This window comes from Meriones unguiculatus, chromosome X (assembly GCF_030254825.1).
Source record: "Meriones unguiculatus strain TT.TT164.6M chromosome X, Bangor_MerUng_6.1, whole genome shotgun sequence".
NCBI classification, from domain to species: domain Eukaryota; kingdom Metazoa; phylum Chordata; class Mammalia; order Rodentia; family Muridae; genus Meriones; species Meriones unguiculatus.
In genome coordinates, this window is record NC_083369.1 from 32,784,855 (window position 1) to 32,809,133 (window position 24,279).

General features: G+C 39.3%; 1 protein-coding gene across 3 annotated transcripts in view; it reads left to right on the top strand.

The window, feature by feature from the left end:
- Nucleotides 1–24,279, top strand: part of Clcn5 (chloride voltage-gated channel 5) — a 191,609-nt gene that overhangs the window by 150,630 nt on the left and 16,700 nt on the right. For 2 of the 3 annotated variants that reach the window (XM_060375471.1, XM_060375472.1), the window contains 5 exons: nt 6,214–6,365; nt 9,858–9,957; nt 11,885–12,072; nt 21,708–21,830; nt 22,492–22,698. In XM_060375471.1, coding sequence (XP_060231454.1) covers nt 6,214–6,365; nt 9,858–9,957; nt 11,885–12,072; nt 21,708–21,830; nt 22,492–22,698 — 770 coding nt within the window. Of the gene's footprint in view, nt 1–3,831; nt 4,027–6,213; nt 6,366–9,857; nt 9,958–11,884; nt 12,073–21,707; nt 21,831–22,491; nt 22,699–24,279 lie in introns of those variants that run through there. The other variant, XM_021626930.2, reaches the window with a different exon arrangement.

Below are 24,279 nucleotides of genomic sequence, written 5' to 3' on the forward strand. Positions count from 1 at the left end.
TATACTTCCTATTCTAAGCCTTACAGGAAATATTTTTAAATCCCTTGTCCGCACTTGCTCTAAATGTTCTTAGAAAGGTCATCATTGCTCAGTTTTCAAAACATCATATTAGGAGTCACAACTTGGAAGCTGCCAAGTTATCTGGCTAGATTTGTGTTCTAGAAAGATAGCTCTGCTTGGCTCTATATATTTACTTTATTGTTTTTTTTTTTTAATTATATGACACATCAAAATTGGTAAGCATTTCACTTGCTCCACACTGAGCAGTCCTTATGATGAACATATGTTAGAGATTACAAATCTGGCAGAGAAGGGAGTAGAGGCAAGAAAGGAATTTTTAAACACTCAGCACATCAAACTGAACCTGAGTGATTAATTTCTTAATTAATATAAGTTATAGTTAAATGCCATTTTAGCATGAAAACTACATTATGCCAACTAACCCTCTAGTCGTCCAAAGAAAGCTTTGCTTGGACTAGAGAACATTTGTGCCTTTTGTAAAGCTTGTGAATACAATGAGAAATTGTTAATTAAAGTTGTTAATATGTGCCTAAGTATGTAGACTATATAGAAATATAAACTACCCAGGTACCCAAAATATGTTATTTTTGCTAACTTGGCTGCTATATTTTATGTCTGGGGAAATGTGAAATCCTATAGAAACATAAGTTCTATTTGAGAATATAGGTGATCTTCAGTGATACAGATAAAATTATAATTAATAAGGATTAACTTGAGGGATGTCTTTGAGGCTGAGTATATAATTTTCACTTAATCTGATAAACTAAACATTTAATTGCATACAAGGAATCACCCTAGGCTTACAAATAACTGTTGCTTTCCTCAGTATTTTAACTCATTGCCACTTAAGGGCAATTTCCACTCCATTTGAATTCTGTTCATTAATGCTCTATTACCTCATCAAGATAGAACTGTGATGAACTAAAAGAGTATAAACCTCATGCAGTGCCTTGCAGTTCATAAAGTTTTGTTGTGCTAACATTTCAGGATATATTGTGCCTAAAGAACTGATGAGAGTAATAACATTCCAAAGCCCTACATGTAGGGTCTGATTATTGGAGCACACTGTAACTGGGTTAATGTTAAACAGTGGCTGTCCTGCTGATTCACTTAGGGAGTTGGGAGATGGCAATTTAATTCTTCTTTACTGGACTGGCCTTACTGCGCACTTAATTAACGCCTGCTTAAAAATAGCCTTCAGAATAGGGCCAGAGAAGGGAAAGCCTTTACAGTCATAGAACCATAGTAGTGAATGTATTAGCAGAGCTGCAGTAGCTGCTCTGCTCAGGTTGGATTAATGATTACAGAACAGGTCGCTTTTTTAAGAAGACTACAACTAAGAGACCCCAGCCCCCACTTCTCCCTTCTTGCCTCTCTTCCTTCTTCTCTTCTGTCTTCCTTCCCATCTTCCTCTGTCCCTTTTCGTCTTCCTCAGCACCTCTGTCCCTCCCTCCCCCTCTCTTCCCCTACTTTCTTTTTTTTTTTTTCTTTTTTTTTCTTTTTATTTTATTTTTTTTTATCAGTTACATTTTATTAACTCTGTATCCCTCTCTCTCCTGTTTGTTTCCTCTTTCTTCTTTGACAAGGCCACACCACAAAGCTCAGATTGTCCTCAGATTTGCAGCAATCCTCCTGCTGTAGCCTCCTGAGTATCAGTTGAATTGCAGTTATGTGTTGCTATCCTTGGCATTTTTTTTTTCAGTACTGAGGATTGAATCCATGGCTTTCCAGGCAAATGCTAATATATACTCATAACTCTATCTCTTCTTGCTTGTACTTGAGGGTTTCAGGAACTGGCCTCAGTGCTGTTGGTTTCATTCAGTTGGTAGAGTGCTTAGCATGCATGATACCCTCAGTTTAATCCCTAGTGCAACATAACATTAGGTGTGGTAGCACATATTTGTAATCTCAGCATTCAGTAATTTCAGTACTCAGGAAGTCATAGCAGGAAGACTAGAAGTTCAAGGTCCAGAGCTCTGGGGGCCCTGAGGGCCCTGAAGAGAATGATACTCCAACTAAGGACAATGCCTGGCTCAGATGTGGCCCATAGATTGTCTCCAGGTGAATACCCTAGTAAGGGGAACAGGGACTTTTTCTGGCATGAACTCAGTGGTAGGCTCTCTGATCACCTCCCCCTGGGGGGAGCAGCCTTGCTAGGTCACAGAGGAGGACATTGCTGACAGTCCTGATGAGACTTGATAGGCTAGGGTCAGAGGGAAGGAGAGGAAGACCTCCTCTATTAGTGGACTTGGAGATGGGAGTGGGGGAGAAGGTGAGGGAGGGTGGGATTGGAAGGAGAGAAGGGAGGGGGTCACAACCAGGATACAAATTGAATAAATTATAATGAATGATAATCATGAAAAAAAAAAAAACAAAAAAAGAAGTTCAAGATCATTCTTAGCTACATAGGAAGTTTGAGGGCCAGCCTGGGCCTCATGAAAGCCTATATATACGTACATACATACATACATATATATATATTTTAAACGGCTTTCATGGTATATTGATATGCAATTTAGTTTTATTATATTTTTTAAAAATGTGGTACTGAGGATTTGACTTAGGGCCTCAGGCATGCCAAATATGTATTTTACCTCAGAACTACATGTCTGGCCCCCAAAGAGCTCTTTGCATATGTGTGTGCATACATGTACACACAAGTCAGAAGAAGACTATCAAGTGCCATCCTCTGTTGCTGTTTGCTTTGTTCCCTTTGAGACTGGGTTTTACTCAATGTGAAGCTGATTTCAGTTAGGGTGGCTGGACAGTAACTCCTGGGATCCACTTCTCCACCCTGTACCCCACACAATGCTAAATCTTCAAGCATGCACAGCTGCATTCTGCTTTTACATCGATGCTGAGGATTTACAGTCAGGTCCTCATGCTTGTGAAACATGTACTCTTTCCCACTGAGTTACCTCTGCTATCCCAAAACAATGTTATTTTTGAAACAGTCTTGCTATGTTGTCCAAACTGACCCAGAGTCCTAGCTCAAGTCCTCAGTCTCACAAGTAATTGGAACTTCAGGTGTGTGCCAGTGCACCTCTTTTCACATTTTCCATTGATCATAATATGCACATATAAAAGGACACACAATACATATGTGTATGCTTTAAAGAATAATTGAAAGATGATCACTTGTCACAAGACCAAGAAAAATGAGAAGCATTTCAGAAGCCACATGTTCTTCACAGACTGCAGCTTTGTCTAGTAAATCCTGTCTTTATTTTTGTCATTTTCTTCCTTTTGGTTGTAAAGTGACTTTTTGTATCCTAAAATTTAGGCTTGCCTGTAATTGGGTTCAAGAATAGAGCCATAGAGTCTTTTATGGAATCTTTCAGTATTATGTTTGTGAAGTGTTATACGTGTTATTGCCATGTGTTTTAATTCATTTATTTTTATTTATTTATTTTTTTGAGACAGGGTCTTGATTTCTCACCCAAGCCAACTGCAAACTTGCTAGCCTTCTAAGTGCTAGAATTACAGGCATATGCCTCCAAGCCCACATTAGTGGTTCATTAAAAAAATACTTTTCTGTATTTGCCTTTGACCTCTTCTAAATTACAGTCCTAGTAATTCTAAATTTTTTGGCTGTTTCTACTTTGATGGTTTGTTCTTTCTGCTAAAAGAGGTATGAAGTGTAAAACTTGTCTGAAATCTAATTTTCTGAGCTGACACAGCCGTCCCCCTAACCTATTTAATGCCATTTGTTTAGAGGAGAGTACATCTTTAAGGCTTCTGTGCTAGGTTAGAAAATCTTTCTTTCTCCAAGGCTGGTCCAAGGGTCTGGTCATGTGATCTCAACAGTGACATCATACTCTGACCAACCGGGTGCACTTTAGGTGGCGTTTGTTGCTGTGAAAAGCAGAGAAAGCAGCAAGTGCTCTTCTAAAGCACCCCAGAGCGGGCCTCTTTCTGTAAAAGCACCTCATCCTAAATGAGCAAATGCGGGCTGCCAAGGTTATTTCTTCCTTGAGGCAGAAAAAAAGAAAACTGTGACGGAAGGTAAGCCGACTGAGCCCAACCCAGGACTGAAGCATGCTCCCGGAGCAGGGGATCTGGAGAATTGCAAGCAGTCTGTAGTAGGATTCTAATCACTGCCTGCCCTGTGCTAGGGGCCTGATAATTGCGTCTCTAGCAGCAGACAGACGACAAAGAAGGATGCGGCAGCGGTGCTCATGTTACCTAGTGATGTAATAGGATTCTCTCTTTCCTGTTAAGACTCTGTTGCAGATCTTCGTATTGCCTTAAAGCTGTGGGTGGTGGAGGAGCTCATTTGATATATAATGTAACATTAGGCAGCCATCTGATGCTTCTTAGAATCTGTCACAAATCCTGTCTTTCCCCTCCCCCCCCCCTTCTGAAAAGGAGAACTCTGAAACAAGAAATTCAATGGAAGCATTAACCTGCTTTAAGGAGTCAGTTTCTGGTTGCTTGGTGTCCTGTGTTCATGTCAGCATTTAACTTGTGAATGGAAAAAGCTTTATTCAGTTGCCTCCTTCCCACATAATCTCTTTTCTTTCTGCCTTTGCTTCCTAGCTAGCTTTTCCTCTCCAAGCCCTCAAACATAGCAGCTTTCATCTTTATCAGTCTGACACTGACATGATAGGAAAGGCTGGGGTGGTGATTCAGCAGACATCCATTTTACAGCCAGGTATGAGTGAAGATAGGAAAAGGACTTTGGTTTGAGGTTTTAAGATTAACTTGTTCACCTCCTCCATGCCTCTTCAGTGACTTACCAACCTGCACATGGTTAGGACTCTGCTGAGCTTTTCCTTTCAAACCTGTGAATTGCTTGTAAAAAGTGTGCTGAATCAGGCATTCAACAGACTTCCAGTTGGTAAAAAACAGGTTCCATTTATCTTGTTCATTTAAACTTATGCCAATGAGAGTGCTCAAGTTGTCTAGCTGAGTTGGGCAGGGAGATGACAGAGAAAGAGTCAGCTGAGGCCAACCTGGGTCTTTACTGAAGAGGGGTTCATTACCAAATAGCCTAGATGAAGCCTTGTCCCTGCCAAAACTGATGCTGCAAATGTGAGATTTGGCTGTGTGAGTTACATGATGGAAGTACTCCGCATTCTCCCTGTGTGCATTTATATAGATTCCTCAATGCTGTTTTTACATTTTCAGTTTACTAGGAAAATACTGTTCCATCAGATGTTGTTGCCAAAATATTTGCAACAAGTTTACAAGCAGTACTTATCATGTGTCAGTACAACTGCTCAGTTTAAATGCTCCCTCATCCTTGCCATTTGTTAAATGCATCTTGGATCATCTGATGTTTACTGACTATCACATATGTGCTAAGACAGCATGGAGAGTAAGAGACGGTGACACGTTTTATATTGCCAGTTACTTGGGAGGCTAACATAGGACAATCATAAGTTCTAGGCCTGACAGTAAGACTTGACTCAAAGGGGGAAAATAGGCATTGTAGGAAGGATATGATGGACTCATTATAGAGGAACTATTGAAGAGCTGCTAGTCTAGAAAAGAAAGATAAAGCATATGCGCACAGAAGTAACTGGAGCAGAAAAACCAGACGCCAAGCAGACAGAGAACCCTCTGTAGTGAGCATGCTTGGATGTTGATTAGCTGAAGAATCATTACTGAGCCAAACATTGTTGTCTATATTCTACTTGTAAATATTTGACTTTTCAACATACTGTGAAAAATTTTCTACCAGCCCATTATATTGGAGATCAAAGCATTCTATACACTGAGGGAAGATTTGTACATTCCAACCAGCTTAACTCTTGAAGTGGCCAGCATTCTTTCTTTCAAGTCTTCAACTGGGTAAAAGCTACAGAATTGAAAAAAAAAAAAAAAAACTGCCATACAAAGTATAAGATGGTTCTTAATATGTTACATTTGCAAGGACTTAGGAGCCTTTCATCTCCCTTCCAAACTGCTCCAAGGTCCTTCCTATCTTTTGTTCTGTAGATACTTTTTCTATTACAAAGTTCTTCTGTCAGTTCTCTTTACACTGGGGTCCCTGTCCATTCGTAATGCCTTTAGCTACTCTTCATTTGAACCTAGACCACAGGAACTTGTGAATGTGATGGATAGCTCCAGTAGGTGATTGTTTTTCTCCATCACCACACACCTAAACTCTAGTCATCGGATACTTTCTGGGGGCATTAAAAATGTTGACTGTCTGATGTACTGATATCTATCTGTTCTTCAACACAGGGCACAAGTCATACAATGGTCGTGGAATAGGCCCTTCAAATAGAATCATGGACTTCTTGGAGGAGCCAATCCCCGGTGTAGGGACTTACGATGATTTCAACACAATTGATTGGGTGAGAGAGAAATCTCGGGACCGAGATAGGCACCGAGAGGTAAGGCAATGACGGCACTTCTGTAACTGTTAGAAAACATGGGGAGGGGAGTTACACAGCTAAATTTATTCTATGCTTTCGTTTTCTTGGCGGCAGAGCTGATGGAATGTGGCTTCTATTGGCAACATAGTATTTCTTTCTTTCTTTCTTTCTTTCTTTCTTTCTTTCTTTCTTTTTCTTTCTTTTTCTGGGTTTCTTTCCTTTTTCTTTTTAATTTTTTATTTCTTTGAAATCAGCCTTACTCAGTAGCTTAGACTGGCATGGAACTCACTTATGTAGCCTACGCTGACCTCAACGCTTTCCCTTTGTCTCCCCAGTGCTAGATTAACAGCAGAGGAGAGCCACTTGGCATCGTTTTGTAATATATCTCTGTTTTTACACACAACTTATATATGATTTTCATCCTTGGTTGTAAAAATTATGTCTAATGATGTATTTCGCTGTAGAATGTTGTTGAAAGGGACATTGACAGCTCTGAATGGGTACACACTCCTACGTAGGTGAAAATAAATGTTTAAGATTTTCTTTTCCCATCTCCTCTCCTTTTTATTTTATTTTTCTCTTAAAGCAGGGTCCCTAAAACCAAGGAAAGTTAATGGATTTCTTTCAAAAGAATAAAAACTAAATTACCATAACTCTAGACTGTACTAAAGAACATGAGTTCACCTCCATGTGATTATAGCTCTTATAAAACAATAGAACCAAAGTAAATTTGTACATTCAGTACCAGTAAAACCACAAGATTGATCAAAGTCATATCCAAGACATGGATTTAATGAGCCAGGTATGCAGAGCTATGGTGTAGGATGTATAATTTTGACAAAAGAATTTCCTTGTCTCAGAAAACAAAACAAAAAAAAAAAAAAAAAAAAAGGAAAGAAAGACATACTGGGAAATTTTCTCGGAACTGACTGACAATACCCTTTGATTCTTTTATTGCTTTATTGAAACTTTATTCAGGCTAGCCTGGAACTCACAAGGTAAATCATCTCAGCTGGCTAGAATTCTTGATCCTCCTACCTCAGCCTCCTGAGTGCTGAGATTATAGGCATCACACATGCTGGGGATGCTTTGTTTTTTGTTTTTTTGTTTGTTTGTTTGTTTGTTTGTTTGTTTGACAAAACAGGGTCTTGCTATATAGCCCAGGCTAGTCACAAGCTTGCAAAGCTTCTCCCATACTTTCAAATGCTGGAATTACAGGTATTTTCCACCATGCTGAGAGCCTTTGCTTTGAACTTGTCCTGCGTCATTCAATTCACTATTTCTAGTTTATGTGGGAGCGACAGTGGAGAACTTATTGAAAAAGTTAATGCCCAACTCTCAACAGGTAATGCTCTTGCAGAACACTTCTTTGGGGCACACTAGTAGGGTTTTTTTCTCTCCCTCTCTTAAATTTCTGCTTAACTCCATATTTAAAATATGGAGTTCTCTACTGAGTTCATGATTTCTTCCTGTCAGAAACAAACGAATCTCTGTAAGAGTCAGGCAGAAGGGGAGAAGGACCTTCTCTATTAGCAGACTGGGGGGGGGCATAGGGGGAGAAGAAGGAGGGAGGGTGGGATTGGGAGGAGATGAGGGAGGGGGCCACAGCCGGCATACAAATTGAATAAATTGTAATAATAAAATAAATATATATAAAAAAGAGGCAGAGGTTATTCTAAGTTTGTGTACGCACACACGTGTGTGTTTGATGATTTAAACAAACCCAGGGCTTCACATATTATAGTATTCTACCACTAAACTACAGCCAGCACTATTTTTTTTCTTTATTTTAAAGCCTCTCCCAGATTCTGCCAAGTATTCTCACAACCACATGAACCCCAGAGTCAGGTTGTCCCAGATACTTGTTTTGGAAATTTCCATTTTTTTCGGGGTCCAGTACTGGTGATTGAATCCAGAGCTTTGCAAATATAACTTCAGCTTTCTTCACTTGTTATTTGGAAACCGAGTTTCTCTGTTAACAAAGTTGCCCTTGAACTTGCTTGTACACAGCTTTAACCTAAGCCTGATTTTACTCCATTTGCTTTTCCTTCCTTCCTTCCTTCCTTCCTTCCTTCCTTCCTTCCTTCCTTCCTTCTTCCCTTCCTCTTTCCCTCTTTTCCTCTCCCCCTCCCTCCCTTGCTCCCTTTCTCCCTCCTTTGCTTTTTCTGCCTCCCTTTCCTCCTCTTCTCCCTACCCTTCCCCTCCCTCCCTTCTTCTCTCTCTCTCTCTCTCTCTCTCTCTCTCCCCTCTCTTTCTCTCTTCTCTTCTCTTCTCTTCTCTCTCTCTCTCTCTCTCTCTCTCTCTCTCTCTCTTTTCTTTTCTTTCTTAGAAAGGATTTCTCTTTGTAACAGCTCTGGCTCTGGCTTTCCTGGAAGCTTTGTAGGCTAACCTTGAACTCACAGAGATCTGCCTGTTTCTGCCTCCTGAGTTCTGGGATTAAAGGCATGCACCACCACTACCCTGCACAATTTTCTGTCTTTATATTCTGTTTTTTAATCTTGTAATTTTCTGTAATGTAGTATATAGTATGTGTGTGTGTGCGTGCATGTTCGTGCATGCACATGTGACTGGGCCATTGTGTTGGCCCTCAAAATATGTTTTAAAGTTCCGTTTGATAGTTTATAATTTGTTATTATTTGGGATGTTGCTACAGATGAAGGTGAGATAAAGCAATTTTGAGTATAAGAAAATAGTGGTACAAAAAACAGGAAGTACCAGTAACAACACTGGCAGAATATTGATTTTAAAAGTACGGACATGGACCAATAAGTTGGGTAAATGTATAGAAGTACTTGTTACTAAGTCTGATGATCTGAGTCTGGAAATATGGTAGAAGGAGAAAACAGACTTCAGCATGTCCTTTGACCTTAACACACACACACACACACACACACACACACACACACAGACACACACACATTCACGCACACATACACATACACATACACACACACACACTAAATATAAAAAAATAATGCTTAAGTAAAACAAAATAAAAATATGAACACCGGATTTAATTTGACAAGGTGAAATCTAAACAGTCAGACTTCATGCTTATGCTGATGCCCTCAGATATACTTGCTTGTTTCTGAAAATGAAGGAGACACTTCATCAATATCACTTATTATCTGTGATCACTGTACCTTTAGAGCTTTGTGGGATCAAACCATAGGAATTTCCTGACAATCACAGCCGGGAATAGTAAACTTCAAGTCAGATCAGCCATCATTTGTTTATCCTTTGCAAAACAATCAAGCTTTTCACTGTGAATCAGTTCCTCTTGAGACAGCTGTTATTGGAGGCAGAAAAAGACCACTGCAATACAAAGCAGGTTGATGGTACTGGACATTACAGTAAATTGATACAGTTCATTAACTCTTGGTAAATGGCTCAGCTAAATAATTCTCAGTTATTATCTATTCCCAGATAGTTTATATTTTTGTGATGAACAATTTTTAAATGAAGGAAAGATATATGTAGAGTATGCCAATGTTTTCTTTTTATTCCTAGATTACCAATAAAAGCAAAGAATCAACCTGGGCCTTAATTCACAGTGTGAGCGATGCGTTTTCTGGCTGGTTGTTAATGCTCCTTGTTGGACTTTTATCAGGTATGGTAAACTATAGTTTTTTGTTTTGTATTGTATTTTAACTTTACAACACTATCAAAGTTTCCCCTCTCTCCTCTTAGTCTCTCCTTCTTACCCCGCCCCTCCATTTTTCCTCAGAAAAGAGGAAGCTTCACATGAATATCAACCAACCTGGGCATGTTGAGTTGCAATAAGACTAGTCACATCTTCTCCCATTGAAGTTTAACAAAGCATTCCAGCTGGGGAAAAGAGATTCAAAGGCAGGCAACAGAGTCAGAAACAACCCCTGATCCTGCTGTTCGGAGTCCCACATGAAGACCAAGCTGCCCATCTGTTTTGTGTGTGTGTGTGTGTGTGTGTGGTCCTAGGTCCGTCCGTGCTCACTCTCTAGTTGATGGTTCAGTCTCTATGAGCCCCTACGGGTCCAGGTTAGTTGATCCTACTGGTTTTCTTGTGGTGTCCTTGACCCAGGATCATGCTGTAGAGAAATGGTAAAGGTGGTATAAAACTCACAGCATGATCTTGGGCCATTTCCTTCCTTTTGGTCAGATTTTCTTCATTTACCTGAAACATGACAGCCAGGAGTAGAGTACATTAACTGTCTTAGCATTTATCAGTTTACGAGTCATAGTACTTTTAGTCCCAATTTTTTTGTTTTGTTTCTTTCTCATCATTTCTTTGATGAGTGTTCTGTAGATGCTTACTCCTTTACACTGAGACCATTTTAGTGTGCTCATACACTAGGTTTAGTAAGAATCTAAAGGGTCTCTGGTTCCAGCCAGCCTTCTTTGCACACAACCCTCTGTGCTGCTATAAGTTGAATGCTGCAATGTTAGCCTACAATACCTTCCTGACGCTTTACAAGTTCTCCTGTCCATGGTGCAAACTCCTGCGGTCTAGGATTAGCCTGCCACCCATAATGTTCATCAACTTCCCTCCATAGTCACTGCAGATAAATATCATCAAAGATTCTTCAGTATGGGAAATTTCTGTTCATGTAACCTGGTATATATATAGGGAGAGTCACGTAATTTTTCGGGAGGTGTTGGTGGTTTGGCTCTTGTTTTTGGTTTGAGGAGTGTCATTATTTAGCCCTACCTGGCATGCTAAGTAGACCAGCATGGCCTTGAACTATCAGAGTACTCGGGTTAGAGGCCTGTGACACTGTGCCTCGCAAATCACATAATCTTAAACAAATTTATTACTTTAAATTTATTACTTCCTTTATGGAGTGTCATTCCTAAACTATGCCAAAGCAATCCCTTTCTTAGGTCAAGTGAGTTTCAAGACCAAACTCCTCCCTCTCCCCTGTGTTTGCTTTCTCCCTAGTTCCCCCAGTATACATATTTCACAGATAATTGTGCTTATCTTTATTTTAAATCATGTGTATGTGTTTGTGTTTTTATGTGGGTATATACATATAAGTGAAAGTGCCATTGGCGCCCAGAAGCATTTCTAGAGCTGGATTTACAAGCAGTTATGATCTACCCAATGTGGGTGCTGGGAATTGAATTCAGGTCCTCTGTGAGAGTAGTATGCACTCTTAAGCATCTCTTTATCACAACACTGGTGTTAATGTAGAAATAGTAAGTGAAACACCAAGCAAGTTAACAATCAGAAAGAAGTTCCAGGTAGGATAGGGATAGGAAATATATTTACCTGTCATTTCAATTTCTTTCCTTTCACTTTGGCTGATAAAACTTGTTCCAGTTACCAAAGATAGAATTTCAGAAGTGGGCCGGGCACAGTGGCACATGCCTGTAATCCTAGCACTCGGGAAGGCCTAGGCAATTGGATCTCTGTGAGTTTGAGGCCAGCCTGAACTACAAAGCAAGTCCAGGACAGCCACGGCTACACAGAGAAACCCTGTCTTGAAAACAACAACAACAAAAAGAATTTTAGAAGTGGAATTTAACTTTGGCTTTCCCATTCTTCCCAACTCAATCAGGCTCCTTAGCTGGCCTGATAGACATCTCTGCTCACTGGATGACAGACTTAAAAGAAGGGATATGCACAGAGGGATTCTGGTTTAACCATGAACACTGTTGCTGGAATTCCGAGAATGTCACCTTTGAAGAAAGAGACAAATGTCCAGAATGGAATAGCTGGTCCCAGCTTCTCATCAGTACAGATCAGGTATGTGCAGCACTAGTTTCTATACTCTGAGTTTTTAAATTTTGTTTATTTATTTTTAAATTTATTTATTTATTACAGTTCATTCACTTTGTATGCCAGCTGTAGCCCCCTCCCTCGCCCCTCCCAATCCTGCCCTCCCTCCCTCATCTCCTCCCATGCCTCTCTCCAAGTCCTCCTACCTTTCCATTTGATCCTAGTGTCAGGTCTCATCAAGGCTGGCTGCATTGTCTTCCTGTGTGGCCTGGTAAAGTTGTTTCCCCCTCACAGGGAGGTGATTAAAGAGCCAGCCATTGAGTTCATGTAAGAGACAACCCCTCTTCCCCTTACTAGGGAATCCACTTGGAGACTGAGCTGTCGTGGGCTACATCTGTGCAGGGGTTCTAGGTAATATGCATGCATGGTCTTTGGTTGGAGTATCAGTCTCAGAAAAGACCCCTGTGCCCAGATTTTTTTTCTTTTTGTTGCTCTCCTTGTGGAGCTCCTGTCCCCTCCAGGTCTTTCATATACCCCTTACCTTTCATAAGAATCCCTGTACTCTGAATTTTATCCTTATATTCATTTTTTTGTACTGTACTCCTGGAAATGATGAAATCTTCCCTTATTTTCTTTCATGCAAAAGAAAGTGGAACCAGCTGTCTTCTTTTGTGGTTTAAGTTCAGCCTTATTTCGATCTCTTACAACATGTTGGAAGCATTTTCTGCTTATATTTAAAAGTTTGGTTTGTTTCAGAGAAGTCTTAGGTTTCTTCTCCTTCTTAGCTGTTAGTACATAATGTAGCTAAAATTACTTTTCTCTGATGATTTCAACAGAAATGTCAGGCAGACATCAGGTAAGATGTAATTTCTAACAAAAGATTATGGAATGGTTTAAAATATGTTTATCATATAGAAATAGAAAGTAGCTTATCCCTGAGCACTGAATTAGAATAAACAAATGTTATGATATACTTCTAGGTATCTGGGAAGTAAAATTGTCCAGTCTCTCTTGCAATTTCATTAGTATATTCATTATTGCCTAAGCAAGTATTTTTCACCAATAATAATTTTGTATTTCAGCTTTTTTTCCTATCATTCAGTACTTCCTTGTTTGTTAGCCCTCTCCCACTGAAAAAGCACACAAAACAAAACAAACAAATAAACAAAACCCTTTTATTTCCCAGGCTCACCAGTAGAAATGGGTATCCCTTGAACTCCCTCTGTATTCATGCATTCTGTCACTGAAGTAGATATAAAACTAGAATATATGTGTGTACTCCTAAATTTTATTTTTCATCTGATTACATAGAGGTAGGGTAGAGTAAAGGTCACTAGAAGCTGAGAATGAGGGGGACAGAGAAGTTGTGTAATGAACAGATGAACAGCAAAAAGAGAGGAGAAAGAAATTTTACAGTTTACATAGCAACAGTACTGTAACTGTACTTTACAACAACTAATGATTAATTGAGGTGCTGAACCAAGGCTTTCTGTATGCTAGGCAAATGCTCTAATCATGATCCATATTCCTTTCTTATGTATTTTATGAAGCACTAGAGGGAGTTAGGAGGCTTCAAAGATAAAAAAATATGAAATATTTATGTAAGTAAAAGTACTAATTATCCTGATTTGATCACTATACATTATATGTACATGTATCAGAGAATCATTCTATAACTTATAAGAATATATAATCATGATAAGTCAATTAAAAATAAATTTAAAATAATTTTATCATGCACCTTATTCACAAAAAAATTTGAAGTTTCATATACACATCCCATAATAAGTCAATTGAAAATGATAGGAAAATGATAAATAATAAAGTCAGAAATAAAGAGATTTTATATCCATATATAGCTACACACATTGGCTTGGGGAGCAGGGTTTTTTGTGTATAGTACTTGACACAAGTTCAAGTCCTCTGAGGAGCCTCAATTGAAAAAATTGCCTCCATAAGATCGGGCTACATAAAACCATACAATGCAAAAAAGACAGCATCTTCAACAAATGGTGCTGGTCTAACTGGATGTCTACATGTAGAAAATTCAAATAGATCCATATTTTTCACCCTGCACAAAACTAAAATTCAAGTGGATCAAAGACTTCAACATAAAACCTGACACACTAAACCTGTTAAAAGAAAAAGTGTGGAAGAGCCTGGAACTCATTGGCACAGGTGACAACTTCCTGAACACAACATCAACAGCACAGGCTCTAAGATCAACAATCAATATATGGGAGCTCATGAAACTGAAAAGCTTCTGTAAAGCAAAGGACACCGTCATCAAAACAAAACAACTGGGAAAGGATCTTCACCAACCCTATATCTGACAGAGGGCTAATATCCAGAATATATAAAGAACTCAAGAAGTTAAAAAGTAGCAAATCAAGTAATCCTATTTTAAAAAAGGTGTACAAAGCTGAACAGAGAGTTCTCTATAGAAGAATACTGAATATCAGAGAAACACTTAAAGAAATGTTCAACATCCTTAGTTATCAGGGAAATGCAAATCAAAATGACTCTGAGATTCCATCTTACACCTGTCACATTGGCTAAGCTCAAAAACTCAAGTGACAGCACATGCTGGAGAGGATGTGGAGAAAGGGGAACCCTCCTCCATTGCTGGTGGGAATGTAAAGTTATACAGCTACTTTGGAAATCAATCTAGTGCTTTCTCAGAAAATTAGGAATAGCGCTTCCTCAAGATCCTGCTATACCACTCCCAGGCATGATATCTGAAATATTCTCAAGTATACAACAAGGTCATTTGCTCTACCATGTTTATATCAGCGCTATTTGTAATACCCAGAATCTGGAAACAACATATATGTCCCTTAACAGAGGAGGAATAGATACAGAAATTGTGGTATTTTACACAATGGAATACTACTCATCTATTAAAAACAAGGAAATCATGAAATTTGCAGGCAAATGGTGGGACCTAGAAAAGATCATCTTGAGTGAGCTAAGCCAGAAACAGAAAGACACACATGATATATACTCATTCATAAGTGTTTATTAGAGATATACTATAGGATAAACATACTAAAGTCTATAGCCCTAAAGAAGCTAAACAACAAAGAAGACTCTAGGGAAAATGCTCAGTCCTCATTCAGAAGGACAAATGTGATAGGCATAAAAAGCAGGAGAAGACAGGGAATAGGACAGGAGCCTACCACAGAGGGCCTCTAAAAGACTCTACTGATTGTGGTATGGAAGCAGAGGCTGAGACTCATAGCCAAACTTTGGGCAGAGGGCATGGAATTTTATGAAATAGAAAAACCTGGCAGGGACAGGAGCTCCAAAAGGTGACCAACAGAGCCAAAAAACAAAAACAAAAACTGGGTCTTGAAGGCCCTGCAGAGACAGATACCTCAACCAAGGACCATGGATGGAGAGGACCTAAAACCCCTGCTCAGATATAGACCATAGAGTTATTCTCCAAGTGGGTTCCTTAGTAAGGGGAGCATGGTGTGTCTCTGACATGAACTCAGTGGCTGGCTCTTTGATCACCTCCCCCTGTGGGGTACCCCCTTGCCAGAGGAAGACAATGCAGCCAGTCCTGATGAGACTAGATTGGCTAGGGTCAGATCGAAGGGGAGGAGGACCTCCCTATGAGTGGACTAGGGAGGAGCATAGAAAGAGTAGAGGGAGGGAAGGAGGGATAGGGAGGAGACAAGTGAGGGTGCCACAGGAGGATACGAAGTGAATAAATTGTAATAAATAATTAATAAAAAATTAAAAACATGATCAAGCTGCAGGCAGGTCTGTAGGGCATTTTCTTAATTAGTGATTTTTGGGGGTTGGTCCACCCCATTATAGGTGGTAACACCCCTGGGCTGATGGTCCCAAGTTCTATAAGAAAGCAGGCTGCCTCCTGTTCACTTGAGCAGAAATTCTGGTGGCAGAAGCATGTGGCAGAGACATCTCTTCATTTCATGTTAGAGCAGGAAGCAGCTCAAAATAAAATACATTTTAGGATCTGTGTTCAGTGATCTACTGTCTCCAGCTATATTCCATTTATTAAAGTCTCCAGAATCTTCCAAACTGGCACCACCATTTGGAGACCAAGTATCTAAAACATGAAGATGTTTCATATTCAAATATAATACTGAGGTGGGAAAAACTAAATAATCAGGATATAATATTTTCCAACTCCTAAAACATGTATTTGAGGCTTAAGTGACCCTTTACGTTACTGTAAGCATATAAAATGGAATCAGGATAAAATAAATACCATAGTGAGAATTTTGGTGTCTTTAAAAACCCAATTATGTTATGTAATCATGTTTTTGTTTTAAACCCAGGTGTGGGATAGGGGCGGCTTCAGATTGTCCACAGCTGCAGACTGTTTGCCTAGTGCGTGCTCTAGCATGGGCATGATTCTGCCAGCTGAAGATAGTTATTGCTGGAGACTTTAGAGAGGGTATAAAAGGGTGGGAGCACCAAGAAAGGGGAATGACTTTTCCTCCTTGGTTTCTGCTCCTGTTATTGCTGGTTTTTCAAGTGGTCAAGAGAAAAAGAGACAAGAAGTTGGAGATATCCTGACAAGATAAAGATCGGACTTGCCCCAAAGAACTCAATGTCCCTAATCAGCAAGGAGTAGTAAAAAGATCTCAACATTCCCTCTTCCCTCTAACTCAATCTCCTACCTTGTGCTGGGGTGTTGGAACGGATTGGGGTGGAGAAGGGTGATAGTTATAAGAAATAAAATAAAATAGATAAAGCAAGCAAACAAACAAACAAAAAAGAAAGCAGACTGACCAAGCCATGGGAAGCAAGCCAGTAGATAGCACTCCTCCATGACCTCCGCATCAGCTCCTGCCTCCAAGTTCCTGCCCTGTTTGAGTTCCTGTCCTGACTTCCTTCAGTAATGAACAATATGGAAGTGTAAGCCAAATAAACCCTTTCCTCTCCATCTTGCTTTTTGGTCTTTGTGTTTCATCACAGCAATACTAACACTAAGACATGCAAGAATCTCAAACTGTAGTATAATTAAATTATTGGCTGAATGAATGTTACAGACCTTCCCAGAACACTGATTTTTCCTGAATGTTTGGAATATTTTTTAAATTTCTTTTTATTTATTATCTATTACAGTTTATTCACTTTGTATCCCAGCTGTGACCCCTTCCTCATCTCTTACCAATCCCACCCTCCTCCTCTCTTCTCCCTCTATGCCCCTTCCCTAGTCCAGGAAAAAAATGGAATAATTTTTTAGTTAAGTGCAAACACTGTTTTAAAAATATTTTTTAGATTTATTACTTTAGGTATAGGAGTGTTTTGCCTGAATGCATGTATTTATACCACATGTGTGCCAGGTGTTCATGGAGATCAGAAGAATTATTTGTATCCCTGGAACTGGAGTTAGAGATAAATGGTTTTGAGCCGTAATGTAGGTGCTGGGAATCAAACGCTGGGCCTCTGCAAGAGCAGCAAGTGTTCTTAACCACTGAGCCATTTTTCTACCACCATAAACAATGATTTTAAAATGGAATGTAAACTTTTCTTCTTTAACTTGAAATTGAACTCTGGGTCTTGTATATGGTAGGCAAGTACACTCTAGAACATTTAAAAAAATCTTTAAATTACATTGTGTGTGTTTGTGTGTGTGTGTCTGTGTCTGCCCCAGCACATGTGTGGAGGTCAAAGAACAAGTTTTGAGAACCCATTCTTTCTTTTTGACATGTAGACCATAGGCATAGAGATGGAATCTGTGTTGTCAGTCTTGTTGGCCCTGAAAAGCCATTACAATTTTTTAAGTTGTGTTTAGTGTCTCATGCCTATAATCCTAGTACTTGTAAATTAGTGGCAGGAGGGTCACTGCAAATTTGAGGCCAGTTAGGGGTACATAGTAAGACCCTATCAAGAAAACAATAAATATATAAACAACTTAATTAAGTTAAAATTGTTTTGAGATAGGATATTGAAGTTGCCTTGCTGACCTCAAATTTGTGATCTTCCTGCCTCAGGTTTTTGGGCATCTCCATGGATTTTTATTTGTTTGGAACAGTCTCACTCTCTTGTCTATTCTAGTCTACAAACCCCAGTAATCCTATCTTGGTCTCCCAAATCCTGGGATTACAGGTTTGAGCTGTTATACTCTTCTCTGCATTTTGTTTTGTTTTAAGGAAGAAAGAAAATTTCTGTTTTACTTCTATTCTCAAGTGCTTCCTCTAATTATGTGTTAGGAAGATCTGGGTAAAAAAAAAAGTTTAAGAAGTCTTACAAGTTGGGGTAAATTAGAGAGAGAGAATATGTGTTTCCCTTGCTTTGAAGGAAGCAATTGTTTTGTTTTCATTTTTAAAAGTTTTAATTCTTTTTATTTTGTGTGTATGACTGTTTTATCTACATGTGTGCCTGGTGCCTGCAGAGGCCAACAGAAGACATTAGATCCTCTGAACTTGGTGTTATGGATAAAAGCTGTCTGATAAGGGGTCTTGATGAGCAGCAAGTACTAACCACTGAGCAATCTCCAGCTCCAGGGAGTACTTTATAAAATAAATTCCTCTAATACATGTTTATGTATGTGGGCATATGTGGGCCATGGCACATGTGTTGAGGTCAGAGAATGGTTTGCAGGAGTTGGTTCTCTCCTATTATGTTTCAGGTCTTTAGGCTTTACATTAGTTACCTTAAACCACTGAGAAATCTTGCCAGCCACTTATTTTTAAGGCAGTTACATAATCAATTTTTTTTACCTCTCATCTGGCCTCTTTTTATGGTTAACACTTGGCGTAATAATAGTACAGGAAATTGGTATATCTAAAACCCATAGAACATATTTCTCTGTTTTTGTTGGTTTGTTTTTGCTTTTGTGAACCTGAAGGTTGATCCTAGGGCATTGAATATGCTAGATGAACTCTCTACCCAAGACCAACATCACCAACCCATTTCATTTCTCTAGGTGTATGTACAAAATGATAACCAAAAGCAGGTGGGAGAAAGGGAGGAAGAGAGAGCTGTAATTTTATGATATGTAAGATGGCTCCCTTGTGCTTTCCCTGTTTAACTACCCCTTTATTATGGGTCTGTTCCAGGAGTTCCTTGTAGAGCAGAGCCTGAGATTTTCTCAAACAAAAGATTTCTTTGGCTCTTTTATGAATGAAATCATTGCCTGGGGAAATAGTCTATGAAACTTTCAGAAGCCTTCTCTTGCCAACAGTTTGGCCTCCTGGTCTCTGCCTCTGGCCAGTTTCTGTTACTTTCCTTTCCACTGCCTTTCTCTCTTTGTTTCCTACCTCTGGAGTCCATTTGCTCACAAGCTCCTCTTAAAGGACAAGAAATAATCATTCTCTAAGGACATAAGATCATGGAAAAGTTATGTCAAATTCACAACTAAGAAAACTGTAGATTCCTGATTCTCCCTGTTCAGGCCTTTGAATTCTCACAGTGTTTTATGTTTTGCAAAGTCAGAAGTCCATTGAGCTTTGTATTCCATATCATCTGAAGTATAACCCCTGGTGTTCAGTATTGCTTTTTGGTAAAGCATCACTATTTAATGTTAATGAATCATTTGTGTGCTCAAAACTATATTTTCTAGTTATCACATTTCATTAACATATATACATACATACCAAAAGTATATTCTGTCCACATGAAAATAAATATTTCCTTTTCTTTGAAGAACCTGGACTTATCAGAGTCATAGAGTTTCTACTCAAAATACTTTTTTGTCATCTCTGTGGTACCAGTCACTCTAAGATGTAATCATTACATGTGAAATACTTGTTAAACGCTTAACAGTCTATAATGGTGGTTTCTAGGGAAAGGGAGGGGTGGGAAATGGAGAGAAGGTGGCCAAATGTATAAATTGGCAATTAGATGGGATGAATAAGTTTAAAGATTTAATATATCACATGAGAACTACAGTTGAGAATACTAAACACTAACACTCAGTAGGCAGACATAGACTGATCTCTGTGAGTTTGAGGCCATCCTGGTCTACATACAGCTAGTTTTAGGACAGCCAGAGTTACACAGAAAAACAACAACAAAAAGAATACTAAGCACTGAAAATGTACTATTCATTCAAAGAAGCATAATTATAGAGGGTGGGTGTTATATAAATCTCTGACTGTAGTAACTGTTTATATATATATATATAAACATACACACATACATATATATACACTATATATATATATACACATATATATATATATATGTGTGTGTGTGTGTATGTGTATAAGTATATTAAAACATCAAGGCTTTGGGGCTCAAGAGATGGTTCAGCTATTAAGAGTACTTGCTGCTCTTTTAGAATACCAGAGTTTGTGTCTCATCACCCACATCCCCAGCTCATAACTGCTTGTAACTCCAGCCCCAGAGGATCTAATGCCACATTCTGGCCTCCACTGGCACTTGCACAAAGACAGTACATACACAGGTACACATGCACCCTAGAGCCAGACATAGTAGTGCATCGCTGTAATTCAAGCACTTGGAAAGTAAAGGATTAACAGTTTGAAGAATGCCCTTTGTTATATAATGATAGCAAGACTATTGTGGGTTACATGAGAACCTTTCTCAAAGCATGTATGCGACCCAGGCTTAAATCTTCAGAATTAAAAACTGAAACAAAATGAAAACAACCCCGCCTCCAATATCATGCTACTCATCCTAACCAAACAGAGTAAACAATTATTAAGAAATTTAGCACCAAGATAGGCAAGGGTAATGTAATGTTAAAGCTTGTCATCACTTCAAATATGTTTTCAAGTTTCACCCATTCCAGAAACTGTAGAGGATATTGTAACTCTTGTTAAACTTGACATAGAATCATATGTATTGGACAGCAAAACTGACAAAAACACTAATAAAATTATATTGTGACCAGTTGTGGTTTCAGTTAGTAGTAGTCCCAGTACTTGGGAGGCAGAGGCATGAAGATTGCTACAAGTTGGAGCCTAGACGGGGTTGTATATCAAGATCCTGCATAATAAACTAAATGAGCCTTCACTTGCCAAGAGCGTGGCCTCCTGGTCTTTGCCTCTGTCTAGAGAGGAAGTTGGATCTCTGTGACCTTGAGGTCAGCCCAGTTTACATAGCAAGTTCTAGGCCAGTGGTTCTCAACCTGTGGGTCATGCCCCACTTAGGGGTCAGATGACCCTTTCACAGGGGTTGCCCAAGACCATCTGCCTATCAGATATGTAAGGGTAATGGAATGTTGAAGCATGAAATGTTGAAATAGAATTTACATTACAATTCATAAGAGTAGGAAACGTACAATTACGGAGTAGCAACAAAAATAATATTATAGTTCGGGATCACTACAACATGAAGAACTGTATAAAGGGGTCACATCTTTAGGAAGGCTGAGAACCACTGGTCTAAGCCACCCAAAGTTACATAGTAAGATGTTTCAAAGTCAAAACTGAGTCTTGTCTGAAGGTTTTCAGTTTTCTTTTTCAACATATCAACTCTTAGAATCCTTTGAAAATTTCCTTTGATTGCAGCAAAGCATGTGATTTGTACTACCAAAGGGCCAAATGGTGTTTCAGTAGTTTTCCTGATGAATGGCCTGTAAAGAGATGTTTAAGCAATTTACCATTGTTGTTGTTCTTCCCGCCTGCTTTCCTGGTAAAATGTTACTGAAAAGTGCTTCATTCCCCACCCAGCTATTTACACTAAAACAGTGTCTTTTTGTCTTCTTCCAGGGGGCCTTTGCCTACATAGTCAATTATTTCATGTATGTCCTCTGGGCTCTCCTGTTTGCTTTCCTTGCCGTATCTCTTGTCAAGGCATTTGCACCTTATGCCTGTGGCTCTGGAATCCCTGAAGTGAGTATAGTATAAATCTTTTTTTTTTTTTCCAAAATCTTCTCTGTAGTCTTGCATATATACTTGGTTAGTATTGGTCAGGGTCAGAGCCTAAGGGCATCTACAGTTCATCTAGATTTTCCTTTGAGTATTCTGTCAGCCTGGGCTACGGGATTTGGGACAGAAGAGGGGAGATGTTGGCTCAGATCTCATCCCTACCTATTTCGGGCTTAGATTGCTTTAAGTTATCAAGATGGCCCTGCTCCTGTCTGCTCTCTGACTAAATAATAGTCCCAACTTTCTTTGGCAAATACTCCAGCCTATATCTACTCTTTCAGGCTGTTTCTCAAACATTAACCTTATCCTCAGAACATTTTATACCCAGAGGGAATAACTGTTCCTTCTCAGCTACTCCTGCTTCTCCATCCACACACTTTCTTCTTTACAATAAACTAATTCCAGCTGCCACATAGCTCTTTAACTTGCCAAAAGTCTGTGGACGTTTACAGAATACCTCTGGCTTTCCCAGTCTCTCCCATACTAAGATCCCTCTTGGGACAAGTATGTACACATCCCTTATTGAGGAGTTACATAGTTCTTGTAAGGGGTACAGACTTTAACTGTTTGGCCTCATTCCTTTAACTTAGTCTTTACTTACTCAATCTCTGTGTTTGGCCTGCAGATAAAAACTATCCTGAGTGGTTTCATTATTAGGGGCTATTTGGGTAAGTGGACTCTTGTCATCAAAACTATCACTTTGGTGCTGGCAGTATCATCAGGCTTGAGCCTGGGCAAAGAGGGCCCCCTAGTGCACGTGGCTTGCTGCTGTGGGAACATCCTGTGCCACTGCTTCAACAAATATCGGAAGAATGAAGCCAAGCGCAGAGAGGTAAGGACATATCACCTTAACAGTTTCTTTCTCCTTAGGAGCATAAGTACTAGAATCTCAAGAGTGAGAATTTGGGGATTTCACACATGTAAATTCAAATAGCTTTTGGTTCTAGGAGTCCTTCTTATAACCATCCTAGCATGAGCATATGCACAGGTGTCTAGGGATAGTTAATATAAACTTATTAACATTGTAAAAGTCGGAGATTCACAAAATGTCATTAAATAGGGACTTCACCAAAAAAAACAAAAAACAAATCTGTTCTTCTCATATCATAGAAAAATGTGTAACTATTTAAAAGAATGAGATGGCCCTAAATATATTGACATGGACTGCTGACAACAGAACACTAAAGTTAGTTTGTGACTTCTGTTTATGAGATAATTTGAGTAATTTTTAAAAATGTATTTATGTGCACTTATGAAGAAAATACCCAGGGCTTGGGTGATGCCTTAGCTAATAAAATAGCTACCTTGCAAACACGAGGGCCCAAAACCCGTTTTTTTTTTTTTTTTGGTTTGGTTTTTTTTGTTTTTTGTTTTTTTTTTTTTTTTTTGGTTTTTTTTCAATGCAGTTTATTCAGGAACCTTGAACAATCATCTGACCCTGGGGAAAGCCAGCCCACAGCTTAAATAGCCTCTGGGTAGCCAACCCCAGCATGCCACGTGGGCAATGCAGATAGGTCCACATACATGGAAGCAAGCCAGATCCTCAGCCTTAGCCAAATGTGGAATTGTTCATGACAGAGAGCACTCACCATTGGGAAGGTGGAAGGTGGAAACCAGCTCCATCTTTAAGGCATAGCATTCCGCAGCTCTCTACAGTTCCCCCTTTTTGTTTTAGACGCATCAGGCAAGAGTAGAGGTCTGATCTCTGATATTAGAAATAAATTGGGACTTTGTACCGATGTTCATTTAGGTGTCATCCACCCAAAGAGCATCAGACCCGACCGATACCTTTTTCTCAGAGGCGGGACCTGGGGCATCAACCCGCATGCAGTCAGACATGCTCTTCTCTGGGTCGAAAGTGGCTGACCCTGAGTGCAGTGCTTAGCCTCGCATCCTGAGCATAACATTTTAGCTTTTTATGGTAGCCAACCATGCTTGGGTTTTTAAAAAGTGGTATGATCTCTGGTATGCTCATTGGCCAGCCAGTCTTATCTGTTTGTTTGATACCAGGCCAATAAGAAATGATGCTTTCTCAAAAACAAACAAAGTGGACAGTACCTGAGAAACAACACTCCAGGTAGATGTCTGACTTCCCCTTGTACATACATGCACCTGTACTCACATGTTTATACCTGCATGCATGAAGGTGAACAAACACAAAACCCAAAAATATCTGGAAATGAGTCTATTATCAACTGTGAAAAGCATGTGCTTATGGTGGGTGGGAAAATAAAGTAGAAGGAAAGGAGAAGTGAGGACTTTTTATTATATTTATATCTTTTACTTCTTAAAAAGAAGTTACAGAAAATAATAAACTCTGAGAAATTGCTGTATGTTTCAAATGGCATATTTTTTTCATCTTTTGTTGATACTAAATGCCACTCTTGAATTGGTTACTATCTGTGTTAAACCT